General features: G+C 40.0%; 1 protein-coding gene across 1 annotated transcript in view; it reads right to left on the bottom strand.

Moving 5' to 3' along the window:
• Fbn2 (fibrillin 2) overlaps nt 1-18,876 on the bottom strand; it is a 199,485-nt gene that overhangs the window by 66,353 nt on the left and 114,256 nt on the right. The window contains exons 20-25 of the mRNA XM_042674436.1: nt 9,016-9,135; nt 5,528-5,665; nt 4,925-4,975; nt 4,363-4,488; nt 2,337-2,564; nt 1,294-1,419 (exon numbers count right to left, since the gene is read on the bottom strand). Of these exons, the coding sequence (XP_042530370.1) occupies nt 1,294-1,419; nt 2,337-2,564; nt 4,363-4,488; nt 4,925-4,975; nt 5,528-5,665; nt 9,016-9,135 (789 nt within the window). The remainder of the gene's footprint in view (nt 1-1,293; nt 1,420-2,336; nt 2,565-4,362; nt 4,489-4,924; nt 4,976-5,527; nt 5,666-9,015; nt 9,136-18,876) is intronic.

The raw sequence follows: 18,876 nt of genomic DNA, 5'->3' as shown, positions 1-18,876 counted from the left end.
AAGCATTCTGTACTTGTTTTTAGGACTAGAGAAGGGGACCTGTGAAGAAGGAGAGTTGCCCTGTGCACACAGACAGATGATGGAACAGGAGCAGGAAGGAGAGCCAGGGAAGAGGAGCTAACTGCACACAGAGGAAGGGAATCTCGTTCCTTGAAACTGGCAGAGGGAAGAAAGAAAATTTTATCCGGAGGTTGTGTGCCTAGGGTTCTGAGAGGCATGTGGTTCAGAAGAAATTCAGGTATTGAGAAATTCAGGAAGTTGCCTATGGAGGTGACTAGGAATGTTGCTGACCATCTCTCTGCAAAGGATTGGCGGCAGGTGAATGCTGGGATCCCGGACAGCTGTCCTTCACTCTCCCAAGCAAAGCTCAGCTCCCAGAGAGGACAAACAGGAGAAAGGGAGGGAGGGCCATAGAATTAAGACAGGAACTGGCATGGGAGGAAGAGCACAAAGACAAACCAGCAGGACGAGAGGACCAGATGGGTAGCTATAAAATCCTTGGGGGCAGTCTAGGCTGCTAGGGACAGGAAGGCAGGGAGAAGCATTTCAATGGAGATCATGAAGAAGAAACAGGGAGGAGGGCAGGAGAAAAGGGAAAATCCTCAAGGGCGCTTGGAACGAGATCCTAGAGATACTGCTCAAACATTCGGAATAATTTTCTTACACTACACTGTAAACTTTGCATCTTTTCAAGCTGAAGGAAAGAATTAAGAGTACTATATAGATCACAGTATCCCTATTGCAAAGTTTTAATATTATACTGTCCAAGTCCATATATTGTTATGGTTAACAGCTACACTCTTCAGTCAGTCTGAATATATAGTTTGGAAAATCACATTTCTATGCCATTCCTGCACAGACAACAAAAATCACTTTCATGTTGTGTTGAAGCTTTCTCTCATGTTTATTTGCATAAGTGGCTTAAGTGTAAAGAAATGAACAGCAGAAAGGGGTTACACATTCGTAGTGGGAAGATGGTAGCTGTGGGAGTGGGTGTGTGCTGGTAGTAGGATTTGAACTTAGGGCCTAGATGCTGTCTCTTAGCTCAAATCTGGTGCTCTGTTATTTGAGCTAAAATCCACTCTGGCTTTTTGGTGGTTATTGGAGAAAAGAGCCTCACAGATTTTCCTTTCCAGGCTGGCTTTGAACCATGAGCCTCAGGTATCTACCTCCTAAGTAGCTAAGATTATTGGCATGAGCCACTGGTGCCTGGCCAGAGAATGGGTTTTTGAAGAAAGGATCTTTAAACAAGAGAGCCTGGATTTACCAAATAACCCAAAAGATCAATCTCACCTGTGCAGTTTCTTTCCTCCATGTCCAGAGCAAAGCCACTATGGCAACGACACTTGAAACTTCCAATTGTGTTTCGGCACTTGCCATAGGTACACATGCCAGGAAAAGCTTTGCATTCATTGATATCTAAAAGCAGAATAAAATTAGAATATGGAGCTGGTTGGTATAAACAAAGAAAACTGAGGGTTATCGAATTCTGAAACACTGACACTGCTGTTACACGATGCATTTCTGCTGTGCATATGATTCTTTATTCTAAACAAAAATCCTAATCCCTTCATCTCTTGCCACTTGTTATACAAAAGCTGAGTGAGGACAGAGAAGTGTTTGCTGCCATTTTGGCTGTCAAGACTTCCTTTCCTCAGATGAGTGAAGGAGAAAGCAAGGCAACAGCCAATGGAAATGAGAACAAGTTTACTTAGTAGTCTGTTTTCTAGCTTTCTCCTGAGGGAAAGAAAGCTGAACTGCTAGAAACACAGGACTAAGAAGTGGTAGACATAACACACGGCAGACAGCCTGTGTCTCACTGTGGCATTTCTTGTTCCCAGGCTTTCTTGTCTCAGGCGCCTGCTCAACACTTCCCCTGAATGCCTTAATGCCCTGGATGCCCACTCAACCACCGAAAAGAGCCACAGGGTCACCAGACAAGCCATCAAGCGGTCAGCACAAAGCCCAAGGGAGGAAAACAGAAGGAGCCCAGTGCTGTAATAACCACCGTCCAGGAGCCCTCCACTGGCTTCCTCTTTGGGGGTCCCCTCTCTGCTGAGAGTCCCTAATTTCTCAGCCTTCCTTTCACTTTCAAACAGATTTGCTGTCTGCTTTAAAGCACTTTCCTGCCTTTTGATCCTCCAAAGGGCGGAAAAAAATAAATGCATTACCCCTACAATGGCATCACTTCAGTACCATCTTGTAGAGGTAATTTATACTCTTGGATTGTAGGTAAGCCATAAATTGGGTGGCAAAGGCAAAAAAAAGAGTATCGTTGTAGCGTGCTGTCCAGTCAGTCAGTCAGTGCAGCGGGACCGGAATGTCGTGGCAGTTACCTTTATAAAATGGCCGCCCAGTGAGAACGTCTCCTCTGTTAGCAAAGCCAGGCCCCCGAGGACACAGAGTCTCATACTCCTTGGTGCCAGGTTTGGGGCATTCTTCACACTCGGCGCCCCAAGCTGCCCCAACTGCACAGCAGCATGCATCCATGCGGAACTTTCCAGGGACAGGGTGGACGCATTCATCTTCATCCCACTTCAGGTAGCACTGCTCCATGCGAACATCTACATTGAAAGGAGAACTGCAATTTGGGGCTAAAATGGGACATTCATGTCTGAGTGTCATGCAGCACTATGCCTGATGACGGGCCTCGGAGGTGTGCTAGGGGCACGGAGAAGTGAGGCCCACAATCCATGACCTACTGAAAGATTCCATGGTAACTGTCACCTAAGGAAGGAGAGTGCAGTCATAAAATACAATGCATATTCTAAACAATCAAGAAATGGAGGGGGGTGGGGCTGGGAGACAAGGGAGAGAACAATAAAACGGGTGACACTGGTCCAGGTGCATTGTATTCATAAATTCCTTTTTTTAACAGCAACTCCTTTGTTCAACTACTTGAAGACGATAAAAATATAAAGTTCTTCTGTATTATAAAAAAAATCTGTGTTTATATTAATAAAGTGTGCGGTCATTATTATACTGGGGTTTCTTACCATTAGTGAAAAAAAATCACTGAAATGTTTAAATAATTTCAAAACTGTTGAATATAATGCTATGAATGTTCACGCTCTGTCCACCCTCTTAAATTTCAAATACAAACATATGTAGACATTCTTCAAATAAAAAAATACTTCCGTTTCATAGTTCCTGAAAAGTTTCTTTATCTTGGGTACCTACAATTAATAGAAGTTCATAGATGTTCCTTTTTGTCTTCATGAAATTAAGTTCAGTCAAATAGGACACTGATAAAGAATAAGGTAAGTCACCATCCTTAAATTTTGTTGAGAAAAGAAACTTTTGGTTTTCAATATTTTGAAAATAAAGCATTTAAAATACTTAAATTCTTATTTCCACAAGCTCCCATGTCATTCATCCTACATTAAAGTTTGAGTAATAGTTTTTTAAATATTTTTTTTCAGAATACACCAGACATACAGGTGTTTATTAACATGATCCTGTTTTACAGAGGAGGAAAAGAAAGTCCTAAATGTAGACCCACGTTTAGAAGACTTTAGAGTTTATATGCCAATCACTCTGTGTGAATTTGGTTGAATGAATGAGATGCAGGTGATGGCATTCATACTTTCAATCATGTGGGTAAAGAAACTAGGAATCAGTATGAGGAAGGGCATTGTTTCAGAAACCCAGGTTATTATTTTTTTTTTTATTGTGAGAATACCGTACAGAGGAGTTACAATTACATGGGCAAGATAATGAGTACATTTCTTTCTTAAATATTTTTATTATCTTTAATTGTATAATGAAGCTGTCAATCAAAAAAGCAATTTACAAGTACATCTTGATCAATGTCACCACTTTCAACATTCTCGCCCAACACTCCTAACCTACCCTTTCAATCTCATTTTTCTTAATTTTTTAAGGATATGCATTGAAGTTCTAAAGGTAGTGAAGGAAGAGCCATGGTCAGTCAATTTTTTCAAACTAAAATGAATGTTGTCCATAACCTCACCTATGTTTAAAGGACACCGCTGTGATGAACTATGGAGGTTAACTTTCAAATGTTACTCTCCATTTTTTCTTCTGTGTTCAAAATGTGTAGTTTTCTTGTTTTACTGAGTGTAAAAGACTGAATTTGCTGAAAGGATTTGACTAAAGAAACTCAAGTATACAAGATAGTTTTTGAATGGTAACTAACTTTCTGTATTAAGCACAGCTTTACTTAGACACATTCACATTTTAAAATATCCTCAGATACCCCATACTTATCTATACCCCCCACTAAATTTAAAGCAATTACTTTCCAAAAACAGACTGTGATCTTGGACTAGCCACTGCCTGAAGGACAAGAAAATTCACAGCTCATTTCCTGCATGAGACAAAGGAGTGCAAGAAACTTACCTAAGCACACTCGGCCAGTTCCATCCAGTGTAAGGCCTTCAGGGCACTCACAGTGAAAAGATCCTTTGCTGTTGACACAGCGTCCATTTGGACAAACGCCAGGAAACACCTCACACTCATTAACATCTGCAGGGAAATGGAAAGGACCCAGGGATAAAGATGTTACAAATAGAAAAAACAGGTGTACTTCTTTCCTGTATAACATTTTCAATCTCCCCAACAATGTGGATTACTACTTGAGTTAAGCAAAAATACCCCGCAACCAGGCATCTAGCTCTGCTAGGCACCAGCTGTAAAAGTGACTACAGCCTTGCCTGTCCATAAAATAGCTCAGACATGCTCCTTAGCCAGCTGTTCTGTACCTTGACAGCTGGCGGCACCCTTATAACGTTTACACGAATGCATAAAGAGGAGAAATGGGAAACTTTTAAGCTGTTTTTTGAGTGCATTAGGCTAAAACATTTCTTGATTATACAGAGTATTTTAATAAAAATGATGAATATCTCTAATGCTTGTAAATAAATATCACTTCATAATTCTGCTCAGAGCATCATCCACTCACCTTCACAAGTAACACCTTTAATCCTGGCAAACCCTCTTGAGCAAGCTGCATCTGTAAGAACAACAGGACGTTTTTGTTTGTTTGTTTTTTACTTTGCTGTAAAAGAAAATTCACCTGTCTTAAGCTAAGAAACAACATAATAAAATTACAAATGGATGGTGGGGAGCTTTGGAGGCTGACTATTCCAGTTGACAGTTGACCCCTCCTCAATTCAGCAAATCCTTGACTTGCTGTGGACCAACATTGGAATTTGTTCTCTACAATTCCATTTTGCTCTCATCTTGACAACTGAAGGACAAGTAAACAAATATGACTGCAGGGACAGGACAAGCATAATCTACTGAGCTACAGACAAACTAGGACACTGAAGAATACAGGTGGTTGCTTAGTAGCTTCATTCACATGAATTCCATTCCTTATTTCAAGGATGTGCTTATAGAAAAAGGAAAACCCAAACAGACATTTCAAGAGGTAGGTCAATTTAGTCATAGGTAGTCTTATGGTCTTGGTCATTAAAGGAAGGCATGCACATTGAAAAGGAAGTCTTGGAGGGGAAGCAGCTCTCCTGTGGGCAGGGCTGAGGGGCCTGGGCATGGCTCTCACCCAGTTCACAGCGCTCACAAGGGCTCCCCCAGGCAGCTCCCAGAGTGGCACAGCACTCGGACTTCAGGGTAGCTCCGTTGATGTTCACTTCACAGCGGTTGTCCTGGATGTTGAGCCAACAAGTCCCTTTCAGGCTGTCTGAAAAGGAAAAGGGAAGGTTGGGACTCTTACCTTGAGAAAAATGGAACTCCTCTGAGTACTGCAAAGGCACTTGCTACAGTATCAAAAAAAAACTTAAGAGAATAATTGTTTAAACTTTTCACAGTATATCCTTTGAACACACTTGTAAGTACATGCATTCATATGAATATACATATATATAATATATATAATTCTTAATTTCAGCCTACTTCTAAAACTCGAACTCAAATAGCTTCTGTTTCTGTATCAATTAAAAGTCTGGGTAAGTGTGTAGGATTAAAACGAAGCAGAAACTTTCTCCCTGAAAGGGTACAGGAGTTATGGGATAAGGGTGGGAAGAAAGGTATTGTCACTTTATCTTGGTCTGGCTGAAATGTAGAGTTTGTGACCATACTCAAATCATGACCTTTTGTTTCAAGTCACCTACTGAAGCTCTTTGCTCATTTATTTACATCTCTAAATGCCACTGTACAAAAGAGACATGCCTGTAAGACTTGTGAATTTAAATGCCTTGCTAGTGCCAGACATTGTTCTAAGTACAAAGCGAAGGATCTGAGGAGTAGAAATTGGAATGATTGAGTTCTATTTGCTAAAATGGAAATTTCTAGGAAACCCAAGTTCAAGCTGCAAGACAGTAATGTGGTCTTAGCTGTTACTATGTGATGTCTGTAAGACATCCAAGTAGAGACAATGGCAGAGGATTAGACATACCAGCCTGGAGTTATTAAAAATAAAAGTTGAGGATGACAAGATAAATTTGAACCAGCAGAAACAGGATGTAAGGATGAGCACACAGAGAAGCAAATAGCTCCATGGACTGATAGAATCCTTTATGGTGGTGATCAAGGGACTAAGGAACATATAGTGAAAGAAACAAGAAAAAAACTGAGCCAGAATAGTGAGGATCAGAAGACAGCTATGGTTGGGAGGCTTCAAATGAAAAACTTCTTGAGAAAGAATGAGCTAATACTCTTAGGATGAAGACTGAGGAAAATACTGTGGGATTTGATGACAGGAAAGTCAGTCCTGTCATGTCCATTCGAGCTATAAAGAGTATAGGCTCAAGTCAAGCAGAGGCACGTGGCTATGGGTTGCAGAGCCATCTGAAAGGATTCACCAACCATACCCTTCTATTGATCAAGCAGAATACAACTGTCATTAAAGCAGTTTATTTAGCAAATTTGAAGAATAGATTCTAAGTCTCTAAATATTCCTATTGTCAAAATTAGAGACTTATACCCTGCATACTAGAAATCTGTAGGCTGATCACTGGATAGACAATTCTATAAAAAATGTATTCTTCCTATGTATATTTTATTATATTTCTACTAAAATTACCTTTTAAAGGACAACAGTACATAAAATAAGGCTTAACTTTAAAAACATGAACTTCAGAGTAGTTCTAGGCTGAGATTTTCAAATTTGATCATAATGTCTGAAAACATAGAACACACTGGCTGGAGAGAAGTGGTGTGTTTAATGACTGGCAATCATAATAATGATGTAATGACTTGAGACTAAAAAGTCTTTGTTTCATTAGCAAGTATAAGGACAAAAGGCCAAAATAATAAAAGTGTATAAGATGAAGCAGAAGCTATCTTTGATGCTCAAGTGGCACACAGATTTAGTTTTCTGAGACATTATTAGACTAATGCTGAGTTCATTTCCTTTGCATAATGAAATGACTCCATCTCAGTTGGAAATTCTGCCTTAGCAAAAATATTTCTGGCTTACAGATCCAACCCATTCCCCGCCCCCCAACACCTGGAATTCTCTTAAAAAAATACTGCCCCAGGCAGACAGCAGCCCATTCCTAATAAGGAGAGCTAAGCAAAGCTGAAATTCCAGCAGCTACAACTCAACTTCACTGGGAAATGAAGAGCTGAGCTTCCAAAGACTTTTTCATTGATAATTCTGGACTTGGTCATTTCTAGTCATATAACAAATAGTTATTCCAGGATCCAACTACATATGGTTAACATCAGACATAATGCTGAAAATACTCTAACTTTGGAAAACATTAAATTGAAAGTTCATTTTGGCTAAAGAACACACAAAAAATGGCCAACTTATTTGGCACTATATAAAGCTGAAATATCTTCCTACCTATCTGGAGAGATGCAGTTCACTTTAGAAGAGGATACCAGCTATGGTATGAACTATGGCATGCCTAATGAAGAGAGCTGCTGAGATCTGAAGCAGGGAACAGTTATTGGGGCAGATTTTCTCCTTATACACAAGCTGAACTTTTCCTCCCAGTGGCAGATTACAGTCTTGCTTTGATTCATTCTATGTCAGTTCAGAACTTAATCTAGACTTGAAATGGACATGAATGTAAATGGGGTACTGTTTGGAGGAGATGAAGTGTCTGGGAATGAGGACAAAAAGGAGAGAGGGATAAGAGGGATGAGTATGATCAAAGCACTTCATATGCAAGAATAAAAACTGAACAATAAAACCATTAAAACTATCAGACAGTGTGGAAAACGGGAATGCAAAAAGACAATTTGAATAAATTTGATCAAAACACAGCATATGCATTTATGGCTGTATCACAATGGACTGCTTTATACAGTTAATATTCACTAATGAATAAAGAACAAGCTTTAAATACTTTGAAACGTTTTAGTTTAGAATCTTTCTCTTAGAGATTTCCAAAAGCAAGAAAAATACTGGCTTTCTATTCTTTATACCCCATAAACTTGTAATAGATGGAAAGGAAAAAAAATACTAAATTCTCTCTATGTGTTTCAAGTTTAAAATCGCCAAATTCTTGTCCTACTTCCTGAATCCAAACTCCATCACATTTCTATTTATGATAGATTATTTGTAAAAAGTCTGCCAGCCAGGTGCCAGTGGCTCATGCCTGTAATCTTAGCTACACAGGAGGCTAAAATCTGAAAATTGAGGTTTAAAGCTAGTCTCTGGGCAAGAAAGTCTGTAAGACTCCTATCTCCAATTAACCATCAAAAAGCTAAAAGTAGGGTTGCAGTTCAAATGGCAGAGCATCAGCCTTGAGCAAAAACTGTAAGGGATAGTACCAAGGCCCTGAGTGACATACATATAAAGTCTGCAATAGGATTTGATTGTATTGATGTCTAAGGTATTATCAGAATAACATCTGTGTCTACGCATACATGTTATAAAAATGCTTATAACTCACATCATAATATACTTATTCGTGTTAATGGAGTAACTCCTGGAAATTATTTCTAACACAGATGAAAACCTGTCCAGTTTGTTTTCATTCTCTGCTACTTTCATATTGTTTTTATCCCAGGAAGGCCTGACATACATATTCATCTTTACAGTGAAGGCAGAATCTCAGTTCTTGTGCATGATCTTACCAATACAGATCAGTCCTGTGGAGCTGAGCTTGCTGCCAGGAGAACATTCACAATTGAAAGAGCCAAGGTTGTTCCTGCAGGCTCCGTTGACACATGGGTTGCTTTCACATTCATTTATATCTGCAATGCAGAAGGAAAAGATTCTGTTAGAACTGCCATGTGTTTCTGGAAAATATGATTCCAACAAACCAGGCTATGCCAGAATGTCTGGTACACTTGGCTCTTGTAATTTTAATATGGATCTACAAGGCATAAAGTGAATGGAGAATGGAGACATGCATATTACAGCTTAGATACACATTGCCTTGTCTGTGGACTGAGTGGGACTACAGGGAACAGCTTATTTGGAAAGGGTTCAGTATGGGATCCTTCAGTGCACAACTCCAGCTGCATAAATTGGATTAGTTTTCCCTTGTAATTCCAGGTGCAATGTATTGAACAAAGGTTGATTATTTCTGTTGCTTATGGCTCCACAAGGCTTTGAAGATAAAGAAAGGAACAATGTTGGCTTTCATTTCAAACTCTTGGATATAGGTTGGAAAATAAGGATTAAAACTTTGTCCTTGGCATAGAACTCTCTTCTAGTTCCTATTCACCTTCCTCATCAGTTAGCCTCTCATATTTAGCCCAATGAGTTTTCTGTTTAAAAACACTACAATTATGATAAGATTAGAAAAACAAGGACTGGGTAGATCACTAGCACTAGCATGCTTAAAGGCCCAGAGTCCAAAAAACAAGATCAAAATAACTAACAAGAATTTAATGAAGTGAAAGCAATTACATTCAGCAAGCCTTTATAATTATTATTGTGATTAAAATCCTCAATCACACCAGATACCTATAATCTGAACAATTCTATAGATGGTCAGAAGCAAATGAAAGAAAATACTGCTAGTTTAATACATCAGTTAATGTAATACAACCAATATAATCTTCAGTGAAAGTAAAAGACACAGCATGAAAGTAAAAGACACAGCATGAAAGACACTTTTAATATAATTTCAACCACTCAATATTAATGAAGGACTCATAGCTATCTACTCTATGCAGTTAATTGTTTGAAACTGGTCAACATATTTCAAGACATATTCTACTGTACAGTGAGGTTTCTGAGTTCCACAGAACACTTTCCCCAATGCATTTAGTTGAAATCTAAAACCTTCTTATATTAAAGAAAGTATGTAAACAACTCACTAAAAAACTGTAATGCTTATTCATGAAATCACATATAGAAGAAACTGAATCCAAAAGGGAAGGGGAGGGCTCAGACTAGAATTTCAAATCAGAGGCTTGAAATGCAAATTTAAAAAACAGAAAAAAGGTGGTTGCTGTTATTTAAAAATTATTGAATAAGTATCCAGGTACTAATCTAGCTCTAAAAATAGAAATTAAGAAAATATGAATGTATTTCACTTTCACAAGGACAAGTTTCATAAAATGTATCACAATTTATGGAAACATATTCCACAGTACTAAAATTCTTCTAGGAAAATACAATACAAAAGAACTAGATAACCATAAAGGAAGCAAATAACTAATCTGAGGTTATAGCATATATTAATTGTCCTACTAATTTCATTTGTGAAAAAAACATTCAAAAGAGAAATGTCAATGTCATAGTTTAAGAAAATCTATTTTAAATTAAGCAATAAATAATCTAAAAGCTACAAATACATGCAGTGACAACTACGAATATCAGCTGTTTGGTTTTCCTTTAAATACAATGTTTTTATGTTACAAATGTCGTGGAATTGAAGCAGCCCACTGTACATTCCTGGAAATAGACTTCAAGGCACATCTGGTTTACATTTAACTAGTTATGTCACTTGAAACACAATCTAAACCACAGTGCTTGCTGTTAAAATTTTAACTTTCACAAACTCTCAGAGCTCAAACAACAAAAGTAAAATCAAAGTTTTGTAACTCTACTCTGAAATATAGAGGAACTTTTCTCTATTATTATTGGCATTAATTATATACTCAAGACACTGAACATAAGATGGGTGGATACATGAATGCAAACAAAATTAGTGAACAGAGAAAATATGAACACAGAAAGCTAGAATCTGCAACAGATCTGGCAACAGTTCTCTGTCTAGTCCTTGGACATCAGTTAAGAAAGGAAGAATAAGGAGAACTGCTTCCAGCAGATGTATTTACTGTTTGCATGCAATGGCAAAAAGGAGACCTGGGAAAAGAGAGATTAGTGGCCTTTGGGTTTTTGCTTGCAAAAGACTGTAATAAACTGAAAATAATTTAATAGTGGGCAAAAGCATATAAATAAATTGACCGTGGATAACATTTCTATGGTCAACATTTTTTACTTTCCGCAGTTTCATAAGGTTGGAGCCAGAAAATATCACCATCATTTCTTTATTTATGTAACATACAATTCTTTCCTACAAATGACAAATTTTTAGAAAGAGGTCCCATTTATTAAGAGCAAGTGACCTTTGAACATAGTAAGTACATATTACTCTCACTGTTGCCAGATCTGTTACTAAAGTGCTTCAACTTTTAGATAATTACCCCATATTGTTGTTGTTGTTTTTGCCGGTCCTGGGACTTGAACTCTAGGCCTGGGAACTGTCCCTGAGCTCCTTTTTGCTCAAGGCTAGTGCTCTATCAGTTGAGAGCCACAACACCAATCCTGGAATTTTTTTGTGATTAATTACAGATACAACTTGGGGGAAAATGGGTTTGAGACTGGCAGTAAAACGAGGGAAGAGGTGACACTGTTCAAAAAGGAATGTACTCAGTACCTGACCCATGTAACTGTTAGCCCTCTGTCCATCACCTTTTCAATAAAAATAAAGAATATCATGGTTTTTCCTGCCTGGGCTGGCTTTGAATTATTCTCCTCAGATTTCAGCCTTCCAGGTAACTAGGATTACAGGTCTGAATCACCACACTGCATTTTAAAATCCCACTGGCTCTCACTCTTTATCGTTCAAGTAAGTGTTAGAATCTCACTTTCACTTCTTTGGTAGTCACTAACTTCTGACTCCATCTTCTCTATTAAAATGGAAGGGAGGATATGTGGGAAGATGGCGACGGGGCAGTAGGGAAACGCCACAGCTCTCTCCAACCAAAAAGAGAGTTCGAGTTCCAACCTTTAATCTCCCCAAGAGACCGACAACAACAAAAAGACGAACACTCAGAGAAAAACCAGAGGTGGAAAATAACAAAAAAAGAAAGAGAGGAAAAGAAGAATTTCAGAACAGAGAAGAGCGAAGACCCCTCCCCCAACCTTTACTGGCCGCGCGGCAGTGCGCCAAGCCGCCGGCCAGCCGGCCCAGCCCGGCGGGGGCTGCCGGAGCCACAGAGACACAGGGGGCTGCTTGCAGATCACCAGGTACCGGATTGCAGAACAGCGGATCGCCAGGAACAGAGAAACCTACCAGCCGGGAGTCTCCAGGAGGATCCCACCCCACCCATCACTCTCCACCGGAGCGGAGAGGCTCCATCCCGCCAAAGCCGCCCGGCACCAGCAGCGCCACAAAGGGACCTGTCCGATCGCGATCGCAACGACCCGGCGGGGGGCCGCCCAACCCAGCCCGCAACCACCCCAACTGAACTCGGACTGCAACAACAACTGACGGACTGCAACAACAACTGACAACCTACAGGGTGAGTACCCATCAGGGGACAGGGAATCCATCAAGGGAGACCAGAGCTGGAGGGAATCCCCAGACCCTGACCTAGACTCCCTACCCCAACACCCGGACCACAGGACCCACTAAAACTGGGAACTGTTCGAGAGCCCCACCAGCCGGTGGAGCACACTCTGCTGGCCAGGCCAGAGCAAGAGCGCCCCGGGAAGGGAGCTTAAATGCTCAAGCCAGGAACAGTGCCCCTGGGTCAAGACTACCAACAGTAGAAGAAATTTGAACTGTGTCCTCCAGGCTGCATAACCAAGGTGGTATACACATTAGCACAGGCCTAACGAGCGCGCTCCAGGCTGGGGCCGGAACCAGGCCAGGGGACCGGCGCCTGAACAAAGCAAAAAGGGTCAGAAGTGGGGCTGTGGCTCAAATGGTAGGGTGCCAGCCCTGAGCTGAAGAGCTGAGGGACAGCACCCAAACCTAGAGTTCAAGCCCACAACCAGCCCAAAACAAACAAACAAAAACACATCAGGAGCCCATAGCAGACTCCAGTATTTGGGAGAGTGCATCCAGAGCATCTGATCTTCCCAAGAGCACCCGCAGGAGCAAACACAAGCAGTCTAGGCTGCTCAACCCTTCCAAAGGCGGGAATTGCTACAGCAGAGAGCTGAGAATCCTAAGTGAATAGCAGCTGGAAATAGGCTCCCAACAGAATCCAGATCAGACACAGACTCTCTCTACCAATAGAGAATCAGCAACCAAGCAAAGACAGACACACCAAAACAAGATTGAAGAGCAGTCTCCTGAACCCCCATGCGAAAATCACAGAGAAAAATCACAAGGTTTACCACTACCCAGGACAGCAAGCTCACCTCAAAAGCCAGCAGCCACGCAGGGGAGAGCCCCAGTGGGAGCAAAGCAGGAATGGAAGACAAAAACTACATCCAAGGGTTGCTGGAGGCAATGACTCAAGAAATAAAGCGAGAAATGGATCAGAAATTGAAAGAGCACAAGGATGAACTATCAAAAGATATACAGGATATCAAACAAAAATTGGATGCAAAAATAGAAGCTGCACAAACCTCAGTAAGAAGTGAGATAAACGCCAAATTAGAGGTAATGCATACTGATATCACCTCATTGAGAGGTGAGATCAGTACTCTGAGAACCAACATTGAATCCATAAAGGGATCCATTTCCACCATGCAAACCACAATAGAAGCCACGGTCAACAGAGTGAATGAAATGGAAGGTAGAGTGTCAGATACAGAAGACAGAATACACCAACTGGACCAAAAAGTGACAGATATGGAAAAATCACTCAAATTAAACCAAAGGGAAATTCAAGAGCAAGCAGACAATGCTAAAAAATTTAACCTTCGCATAATCGGAGTGGACGAAGGTGAGGAATTCCAGAGCAAGGGAATGCAACACCTATTTAACAAGATAGTCAATGAAAATTTTCCCCACCTCAAAAACGACCATCTTAACTACATCACAAAAGCTTATCGAACACCCAACAAGCAAGATCCCAGGAGAAACACTTCTAGGCACATAATAGTAACAATGATGGATCTGAATAATAAGGAAACAATCCTGCATGCAGCAAAAATGAAGAAGGAGCTATACTACAACGGGAAAAAAATTAGAATCACTGCAGATCTCTCCACACAAACAATGAATGCAAGAAAAGCCTGGGAAAGCACCATACGAGCCCTGAGAGCCAATAACTGCCAACCCAGACTGATATACCCGGCAAAGCTAGCATTCACATTCGATGGAGAACTGAAAACTTTTAATAGCAAAGAAAAACTAAATGAATACATAAACATTAAGCCAGCATTACAAAGAATTCTAAGAGGGGGGACACAACCTGAAGAAAGCAACCAGGAACTGGGACCTGCCCCAAACAGGCATTACTCAAAGTCTAACTGAGCAAGCACAGGAGGAAAGGAAAGAAGAAAAACTTAGGAAAACGGAATGGCAGGGACAACAATGCATCTCTCTATACTTTCTCTTAATATAAATGGGCTGAATTCGCCAATTAAAAGAAAACGAACTGAGGACTGGATCAGAAAACAAGACCCATCCATCTGTTGCCTTCAGGAGACCCACCTCTCAGCCAAACATACAAACAAACTCAGAGTGAAGGGGTGGAAAAGGATCTACCAATCAAATTCCCCCAATAAGAAAGCAGGTGTAGCTATCCTGATATCTGACAAAATAAACTTTTCATTAAAATCAGTACAGAAAGACAAGGACGGACATTACATATTAATAAAGGGAACAATCCAAGAGGAGGATATAACCATCATCAACTTATATGCCCCAAATATCGGTGCACCCAGATATGTTAAACAAATGCTCTCAAACTTACAGAATAAAATAGATCCCAATACGATAATACTAGGAGACTTTAACACGCCACTCTCACCAAAGGACAGGTCTACCAACCAGAGGATTGGCAAAGAAGCTACCGAATTAAGTGAGGCCATACTTCAAGCGGAATTAACTGACATCTACCGAGTATTTCACCCTAAAACAACACAGTACACATTCTTCTCAGCAGCTCATGGAACTTTCTCCAAAATAGACCATATCATAGTTCATTCAAGGAACTTAAGCAAATACAAAGGGATCGACATAATCCCCTGTATCCTATCTGACCACAGTGGAATCAAGCTAGCTCTCAATAACAAAGCATACCGCAGAAATTTCTCTAATACATGGAAATTGAACAGCACACTCCTTAACAAGGCCTGGGTAACAGAAGAGATCAGAGAAGAAATAAAGCATTTCCTAGAACTCAATGAAAATGAAAACACCTCACAAAGAAACTTGTGGGACACAGCAAAAGCAGTCCTGAGGGGCAAATTTATTGCCCTCAGTGCCCACATCAAGAGAATGGAGACAGACCAAGTAAATAATCTCATGTTGCAACTAAAACAGCTAGAAAAACAAGAAAAAATGGGACCTAAAGCTACTAGACGAAGCCAGATAACCAAATTGAGAGCAGAGATTAACCAATTAGAAAATCAGAAAACCATAACCAAAATAAACCAAACAAAAAGCTGGTTCTTTGAAAAAATAAACAAAATTGATGGCCCGTTGGCAAGATTAATTAAAAAAAGAAGAGAGGAAACCCATATTAATAGGATTAGGGATGCCACGGGAAACATCACAACACGTACCCAAGATATCCAAACAATTCTAACAGACTACTTTCAAAAGCTATACTCTCTAAAGGAAGAAAATCTGGCGGAAATGGATGCATTTTTAGAGAAATACAAGTTACCCAAACTGAGCAAAGAAGAAGTTAACCAATTAAATAAGCCAATATCCTATAATGAGATACAGGAAGCTATCAAAAGTCTTCCAACAAAAAAAAGCCCAGGACCAGATGGATTCACAGCAGAATTCTATAAGACCTTTAAAGAAGAACTAATACCCATACTCCTCAAGCTCTTCAGAGAAACAGAGAAGGAGGGAGCTATCCCAAACTCATTCTACGAAGCCAATATCACACTCATCCCCAAACCAGGCAAAGACCCAACCAAAAAGGAGAATTACAGGCCAATCTCCTTGATGAACACAGATGCAAAGATCCTTAACAAGATTCTAGCTAACAGAATCCAGAAACACATAAAAAAAATAATACACTATGATCAGGTAGGCTTCATCCCAGAGACACAGGGATGGTTTAACATACGTAAGTCAATAAATGTAATCCAGCATATCAACAGAGCCAAGGTCAAGAATCACATGATTATCGCCACAGATGCAGAAAAGGCCTTTGATAAAATTCAACATTCATTCATGCTAAAAGCTCTGGAGAAAATAGGAATAGAAGGAACATTTCTAAAAACAATAAAAGCCATTTATGACAGACCAATAGCCAATATTATACTTAATGGGGAAAAGCTACAACCAATCCTCCTAAAAACAGGAACAAGGCAAGGATGTCCACTGTCTCCACTCCTCTTCAACATAGTCCTAGAACCCTTAGCCAGGGCAATAAGGCAAGAAAAAGACATTAAAGGGATCCGCATAGGGAAAGAAGAAGTGAAACTATCCCTTTTTGCAGACGACATGATACTATACCTCCACGATCCCAAAAACTCCATCCCCAAACTTTTAGAAATCATAAGTCACTTCGGCAAAATAGCAGGATACAAAATAAACCCACAAAAATCAGTTGCCTTCCTATACACTGATAACGCACAGGAAGAGAGGGAAATAAAGGGAGCAACCCCATTCACAATAACCTCCCAAAAAATAAAATATTTAGGAATTAACCTAACCAAAGATGTAAAAGAACTATTTAATGAGAACTATAAAAAGTTAAAGAAAGAAATTGCAGAAGACACTAGGAAATGGAAAGACCTCCCATGCTCCTGGATAGGCCGACTTAATATAGTAAAGATGGTGATACTTCCAAAATTAATATACAAATTCAATGCAATTCCTATTAAAATCCCAATGACGTACATCACTGAAATACAGAAAACAGTCCAAAAATTTATATGGAACAACAAAAGACCTAGAATAGCCAAAACAATTCTAGGGGATAAAGACAATATGGGAGGGCTATCCATGCCGAACTTCAAACTCTACTACAGAGCTATAATCACAAAGACAGCATGGTACTGGCACAAAAACAGACCCGAAGACCAATGGAACAGAATAGAAGATCCAGATATAAATCCACAGGCCTACAGCCAGCTGATATTCGACAAAGGAGCCAAAGACATACAATGGAAGAAACACAGCCTCTTCAACCGCTGGTGCTGGGAAAACTGGGCAGCCACATGCAGAAAACTAAAAGTGGACCCCAGCCTATCACCATGCACCAACATCAACTCAAAATGGATTAAAGACCTTAACATTAAACCTGAATCTCTGAAACTACTGCAGGACAGAGTAGGAGAGACACTTGAACTAATAGGCACAGGAAGGAACTTCCTGAACAGAGTCCCAGGGTCACAACAAGTTGGAGAGAGACTCGACAAATGGGACTACCTTAAAATAAAAAGCTTCTGCACAGCTAAATCTATCGCAACTAAGCTAGAAAGACAACCAACTAATTGGGAAAAAATATTTACCAGCAATATATCAGACAAGGGGTTAACATCCTGTATATACAGGGAACTCAAGAAACTAATCCCTCCCAAACCTAACAAACCAATTACTAAATGGGCAAGGGAACTAAAGAGGGACTTCTCAAATGAAGAAATAAAAATGGCAAAGAAACACATGAGGAAATGTTCATCATCCCTGGTGGTGAAGGAAATGCAAATAAAGACAACCCTGAGATACCACCTTACCCCAGTCAGAATGTCCCACATCCACAAATCAGCCAACGACAAATGCTGGAGGGGATGTGGAGAAAGAGGAACCCTATTACACTGCTGGTGGGAATGTACACTTATACAACCACTTTGGAAAGCAGTCTGGAGGGTCCTTAGAAAGCTAAAGATTGACCTCCCTTACGACCCAGTCATACCACTTCTAGGCATCTACCCTGAACAACAGGAACCAATATACAAGGACACGTGCACCTCCATGTTTATTGCAGCACTGTTCGCAATAGCTAGGATATGGAAACAACCTAGGTGCCCCACCACAGATGAATGGATCCAAAAATTGTGGTATCTATACACAATGGAATATTATGCAGCCATTAGAAATGACAAAATAATGGCATTTGCAGGGAAATGGATGGAGCTAGAAGGAATCATGTTGAGCGAGGTAAGCCAAGAACGAAGAGACAAACGGTACATGGTCTCCCTCATAAGTGGATGCTAAATCCAAAAGGTTAGTGATACGACAAAACTAACAGGACTTAAGAAACAAAGAACTCCCGCTCATCTGGTTGAACCACTACTAAATATCCTCATGCTGCTGATCACAAATATGGTATATAACATGTGAACACTGTTATATATTACAGACTGTGGTAGACAATTTGCTCCAGGGAAGTTAGAATGAACTTGTGACTTTGAAATTATGTAATCATTTAATCACAATCAAAAAAAAAAAAAAAAAAAGAACCTCGGGGAAGGGAGGGAGGGAGGGGATGGTAGGGGGAAAACAATGGAGGGGGTAACAATGTTCAAGAGGAAGTGTACTCATAACCTCACTCATGTAACTGTGACCCTCTGTATAGTAGCTTTACAATAAAAAAATAAAATAAAAAAAAAAAAAAAAAAAAAAAAAATAAAATGGAAGGGATATTCTATAAGTAATCACTGATAAT

The sequence above is a fragment of the Dipodomys spectabilis genome, unplaced genomic scaffold, assembly GCF_019054845.1.
Source record: "Dipodomys spectabilis isolate Male_0828 unplaced genomic scaffold, ASM1905484v1 ptg000019l, whole genome shotgun sequence".
Lineage (NCBI taxonomy): Eukaryota > Metazoa > Chordata > Mammalia > Rodentia > Heteromyidae > Dipodomys > Dipodomys spectabilis.
The sequence above is the reverse complement of the archived record's forward strand: the minus strand, read 5'-3'. Positions and strand labels throughout refer to the sequence as shown.